The 6,467-nt window shown below is 38.3% G+C and overlaps 1 protein-coding gene across 2 annotated transcripts; it reads right to left on the minus strand.

Moving 5' to 3' along the window:
- On the minus strand, positions 1-2,806 carry LOC110895563 (histone-lysine N-methyltransferase NSD3). Of its 2 annotated transcripts, none has more exons than XM_022142886.2 (7): positions 2,716-2,806; positions 1,477-1,642; positions 1,132-1,226; positions 992-1,034; positions 840-896; positions 713-770; positions 1-622 (listed from the first exon to the last, which is right to left on the minus strand). In XM_022142886.2, exons 2-7 carry the CDS (start codon positions 1,624-1,626, stop codon positions 246-248), a joined length of 780 nt encoding a protein of 259 aa, XP_021998578.1. In that variant the 5' UTR covers positions 1,627-1,642; positions 2,716-2,806; the 3' UTR covers positions 1-245. The 2 variants fall into 2 exon arrangements, with proteins under 2 accessions (XP_021998578.1, XP_021998579.1); XM_022142887.2 differs by having other exon boundaries at positions 2,720-2,804.
- Between the last annotated feature and the right edge of the window lie 3,661 nt (positions 2,807-6,467).

Genomic DNA, 6,467 nt, shown 5'->3' on the forward strand with positions numbered 1-6,467 from the left:
TAACATTATAAAACAACACATTCATATACATGTAGTAAGACAATCACACTCAAAGTCCACCTAAAGTGTAGGTAAATCTACACCCCTTATGACACAACACACGACCACATCTCACCTAATCCATAAAAAATAAAAAAAATAAAAACTTTACACTAATAATAAAAAACATTACATAATAATATACACTACTAAACATCTTTTTTTGCAACATTTTCTTTCAACAATCCTGCCACTCGAATGACCGCTCACGTAAGATGATCGGTTTTAGTAGTCAGGATTTTAAAATCTTCCCTCTCGATCGCTTCTTGGCTTAACTTTTCCTTCAACAGAATTCTTTCCGATTGTATCTCGTTAAACTGGGACAACTCACCCGCTAAAGAGTCTATACTGTCATCTTTGGGTAAAGTTAACGACGTCTGTTTCCATCCATTCCTCCCAGGCGGGTGTTGCGGTTCTTCAGGTACTTCCTCCTCATCCTCCTTGTCGAGGTCAATGTAACAATGTGGGTCCAAAGCACTCGTACTATACTCATTGGACGCGGATTTCTTTGTCCGTTTTAAAGGTTGAACCATTTCGGGCACTGTCACCCACTTCGGAGAATGCCTTGCAACATCCCAACCCGCTATACAACCACACGACTAATATAAGTGTCATTTAACTATAGTTATGTGTTATAGGCGTACAAAACTACAAGTGGAAAGCACAATCTAACCTTCGGATTTAGATTGTTGTCGTTTCGTTGATTTGCTGGAACTTAAGCGAGGAAGATCCTATAGCGCGCGAATATTCAATTATGAACTTCAATTCCGAAAATTACTAGAAAAAAAAAGATTAATTACCTGCTCCAAAGACTTCTTTAGAATATCATAGTAACTGAAGTTGTTCTTTATTAGCATCTGTAAGCACGACGAAATTACACGAGTCCACTTCAATGTTCAAACCATAACTGAACTACGAGTCAAAACCGAAAGACTACAAGATGTTGACTTACACTCTTAAACTCAGCACTAGAACGATAAATGTCCACATACTTGCTGTAGATACAATCATACAAAGGAACGAGTCATGCCACATCAAAACACAAAAATAAGTGAAAAGTCAAGTCGAAAAATGTATATCGTGATCACTCACTATATATAAGATCCATATAACCGAGCAAGAATAACACTGTTTAAACCTTTACGGCTAGGTTTATTGGCTGAACTTACCAAATTCTCATCAGCAATCTGCAACAAAATTAGCATATTAAACTAACAAGAAGTAAAGTTTGACCTTTAAGGTCAAACAGGACTGTGATGCGTAAGAACTTCACGCGTTTTCTACATGAAAGTTGATAAATGCATACACTTGTAATATATTCCGAGGGTAAAACTAAAAGCATTGATGTTAATTAGTTACAAATCCCGTTTTAAAATTTGAATTTGCGATACAATAAGTTTGATCATAAAAGTTGAACTTTGTCTCCTTTACACAAACCTGTGCAGGCCACCATGACGCTTCACTGAGCTTAACCCATATCAGATCTCCAACGTTGACCTTCCTTCTTGTTTGAACATTCACGGTTTCTTTCTCGACTCTGTTCTCAACCCGACTTCCACTGGTCTTGCCTGTTAAACCCTCCTCCATCACTAATCTCTAGACTCTGAACGATATCAGGTGTCCATGAAACAAGTTAAAATACGAGTTCAAATTCATGTAGATTAAATCAGCAAAATATTAAGACCGTTGAAATCAGTTCATTGTTAATACTTAAATCAGCAAAATACGATTTTCCCACTATGATATAAACAAAAATTGGCTGCACATAACAACGCAAATCCCATTAGCTAGTTGGAGTCCAATATGAATCACCATCATGTTGCCAAATTAGAACGTACGTATGAAGCTTGCCAAACGCACGATTTGTGGCTCGGTGCACCAAAAAACTTTATATATAAGACAATGTTGTTATGTGATCATATTTGACTTTTATGTCTAGATATGGATTTGGAGCTACGCGGCTCACTGAAAGCGGTCTTTCTATCCCTGTTGAGACCCGTCTCCAAAAACCTTTTTGGGACACGTAAAGTACACTATCCGAATAACATAAAGTGTGACACAGTGACATATCGAATCAAAACAGGAACAAAACGAAGGGGCTGTTTGTTTAGCTCTTAATGGGGCTCTTAATGGTTCAGACATTCAGCACTTAATGGTTCAGACTGTTTGTTTCACGAGCAGATTTCTGAATGGTTCAGACATTTGCCTCTGAATGGTTAAGCATTATACTGAGTCTGAATGGTTAAGACCTCTGATCTGAATTGGTCAGACATTTGCCTCTAAACAGTTAAGAATTACACAGACTCTTAATGGTTCAGACCTCTTATTGGTTCAGCACTTGATGATTCAGACCTCTTCTTACTGGTTCAGCACTTAACCATGTTGCCAAACAGCCCCTTAATAATCTAGTCACTAAGGGAAACTAGTAATGAGAAAAAAATAGACATCAAAACCCTAACCTTAAGTCAATATTTAATTTCTTAAAATACTAAACATTGTTTATGAAATCACTACTGTACTCTATGAACTGCAGAATATCATGCCCTGATTTACGAAGAAAACACCCAAATAACAGAAATATCAATATTGGTTCTAATTAAACGTTTATATGGATATATTGGTCAAGAAGAAGGTAGTTGAGGGATTCAGAAAGGTTAAGATACGAAATCTACTTACATACAATGAGAAGATAACCGTGGCTGTTTCCAGAAAGGCTTGTTCTAGATTGTGGTATAAACGACTTAAGCTTGAGCCCAACTAACCTCATAAGTTTAAGTTTTTTTTTTATATATATATAATGCACGGATAGTCCTTGTCGGTGAAACTTTTAGTTTTTTTAAGGGACTTTTACATATTTCCCTTTATTACATACTAGATTTACCACCTCCCGCAATGTGGCGGGAGATTTAATAGTTATATATCATGTGACGACCCGAAATCTCAAGGTTCGTTTCTATATATAACTTGCTGGCGCGATTCGTTTTTTTTGGTCGTAACCTGTATGCGTTATGTGAGTGATTGAAATATTTATTGTTTGGGTTCAAAATTGAGTTATTAAATATTTATGGGTGATGGTTAATTACTATAGAATGGTTAATGTTTATATGTGTAGGATAAGTATTTTAGGAACCTTTTTTTTTACCAAATAAATTGAGCCACAAACTTCTTGGAGTCTCTCGCACTCACTTCTGGCTGTTGGGCTTTCCTCATCTCGGCCCAATACACACTTTGTGTATTATAATCCTGCTCTCGGTCCAAGTTAATGAGCACCGACCCACTTTAGTTGTTTGGCACTATATTAAGTGTTACGTAATATTTTCTTGATAACTCACAATATTATCACATACAAACCCTACCTCCTTCCTAGTTGTGTGCGGCAGGAGAAACCCCACCCCCCTGTTCGAGATAGCACCTGGATCAGCCAAGTTCTGGTTAGTAGATTCGAAATTATGTTAACTTTTAATTAGTGATTATATTTATGTGTAATCTGGATTAACCAAAGTTATGTGTATGTAATTAACTGTTAACGTGAACACATAATGATCCTTGGTGATTTGTGATTGGGTAGTTAATGTGTAGATTGAAGCATGATCCTAGAGTTATACGTGAACTTCAGGAGATCTGGATATGTTTGAGTCTTGGTTTGGTTTAGATTTTTTTATAATATTTGCATGATAGTAAGGCTCTTAAAGAATCCATGTTAATTACGAATTGTTAAGTTTAGGAACATGATTCACGTTAATGACTGATGATTTAGGGTCAGCGCATGTTAATACTTAATGTGTTTATTTTGATATGTATGCGTAGCAAAGCCTGAGGTCATCACATATGAATTAGTTATTAAAGGGATTTAAAAGAAAAGGAACAAATTAATATTCTGGTGCAGTTGTAAATTACTTGGAGTATGTTTTGGGCCTCTCCTATACAGTTTTAAACTGGGTCGCATATCCAGGTGGGCCTAGGGTGCAACTGGGCTGTGAAGTTAACTCCAGCCGTGCAGGCTGTGGGTTGACATTGTGGGCCAGAAATTTGGGTCGGGTCGCACGCCGGTCAGTGGCCCACGGTTGTGATTGGATAGCGGAAACGGAATGGTTTGGGTACCTTGATGGGCGGCATATGTTACTGTTGGGTTGCATGAATGGTTGAGTAGTATATGTGCAGGTTTATTATGTTACTGTTATTTGTATGGTTTGTAAAATAGGATTGGTGCATGGGTTGCAATCTTGTAAGGAATTAAATGAAATTTATATATATAGATGAAGGGGAAATGCATGGTGATGACACGTATATGATGACATGGTTGTGAGGCTTTGCATGAACTACATGTTTCACTTTTGTTTGGTTCTAGAGTGTGTGGGATAAGCTAATAAAAAAAATGGATACTTAAGATAATAAAATTTGTGTATTAAAGAAATTCATTAGTATAATGATAATAGGCCACATCCTTGTAAAGGCCGAGTAGTGTTAAGAACTACATCAAGGTTGGGCTTGCTTAAGTTATTGGGTGTGCTACATATATCTTGACTGTGTGAGAAGTGAATACATGACTTCTTGTACGTAAAACATGTGATTTATGTGCATATGACTGATTGTTATCGGTAACCCTTTTAGGGCGTGGTTGTTCAACTGGTAATTAAGTAGATAATCTTACCGAGCAAATCAAAGGTGAGTTCATCTCTCTTGAGCATGCGTCCCGGTGGTTGGGACAGTCAGTGGGTATCCTAGGGAGGGATAAGTCTTTTGGGTAAAAACGGGAATGTTGGATAATATACTCTTCCTATCACCTTTAAAGTCCCTCCGTGTTGTTTGGTTACCGAGGAGGTAACATGGTATTAGTTAGTAGCGCTACTTAGGTTTGGCAACCTCACCCCGTACCTGGGAGGACGGGTGTTGAACTAATGACCTAGTCATGACCAATGCTTTGATAGGAGCATTGGAGAAAGGGCAAAATAATCAGAAGCCGTCTTGTATTCGGGTTATTATCAACATTGTTTTCAACATACTTTGGGAATTAAATTCAGTGGATTAACTAATCACTTGGTAATTAACGTTTTCGTAAAACTATGAACTCACCAGCGTTGTCTGATACACTTGTTGCATGCTCGCAGGTCGTTAGATTATATGGATTTGGAACTTGCTGTCTGAAGTAGCTGGAGTAGTCATGGGTCGTGCTGATTTGATACGAATGATGGGTTTATTGATTATATACATTTAATTTGAAATACTTAACTATGTTTTCTTTTATTTGCTTCCGCTGAACATGTTGGTTTTCATTTAAACTTATTGACGATACTTTTCAGTAATAATTGATGATTTTATTCAACACTTGTGATTGGTTCAATATGATTAGTGGCTCGTTATTGGTTTGTCACACGCTTAACAGGGACACTCCCTAGGTGGTATTTTGGGGGTGTGACAGTTTGGTATCAGAGCCACTGGTTATAGTGAACTTGGTTTTAAAACGTATTTATAAAACCAGACTATAACCGAACAGTACCGAAATCGACCATGACACTCAGCTCCAGACTGCAAGGTTCGTCTCTCGTTTATTATTGCATAGCATATCTAGTGTTTGCTTATGAATAACATTACACGTGAATGCACACCTGACACTGTAGTATGAGCCCTTTGTTATCAATCCCGTTATGTGAACTGTTAGTGTGACACTACCCTTCGACTATTGTGATTCATGATCCTGTAAAACCTTTCGTTTGCTATTTGAATGTGGGGAACCTTTTAGCGCAAGTTGAGAGGCACTGAGATAAGCATGCAGGTTGCCTTATTATTATGGGTGCACACATAATAATAACGTGAGGTGCATGTGAGTCCTAGTGAGGCTTAACGAGTGTGAAAAGGGTTCCGCTCTGTTGATTGGCTTTATGTTAGAAATCAGAAGTCTATAGAGATCATAGTAATACTTGACTCCTACCCGAACTTGCATTTTAAATCCTTCCTCTTCTTGTATAGAATCATGAGTGGACGAGGCCATGGACGTGGACACATTGCTATGACTCAGGCTGAGTTGACAAATCTGATCAACACTCGTGTAGCTGAAGCCCTAGCGGCCTACCAGGCTGGTACGATATGTGCCAATTACTTTATATCCTTGTGTTGTATACTCGAATCTTACCAGTGCGTTGTACGTTCTTACGTTTTAGGTCAACCTGCGAATCAAAACAATCCACCTGCTCCACCTGTTTGTACGTACAAGATGTTCATGGATTGTAAGCCACAGACCTTCAGTGGGACTGAAGCGGCTGTAGGACTCCTGCGATGGTTTGAGAAGGCAGAATCGGTATTTGCAATGTGTAACTGTCCAGCTGGGGACAGAGTGAAGTATGCTACGGGCACACTCGAGGATGGTGCCCTTACATGGTGGAATGCTCAGGTTCAGATGTTGGGTATTGAGATGGCGAATGCCACTACTT

The sequence above is a fragment of the Helianthus annuus genome, chromosome 15 (genome assembly GCF_002127325.2).
Source record: "Helianthus annuus cultivar XRQ/B chromosome 15, HanXRQr2.0-SUNRISE, whole genome shotgun sequence".
Classification (NCBI taxonomy): domain Eukaryota; kingdom Viridiplantae; phylum Streptophyta; class Magnoliopsida; order Asterales; family Asteraceae; genus Helianthus; species Helianthus annuus.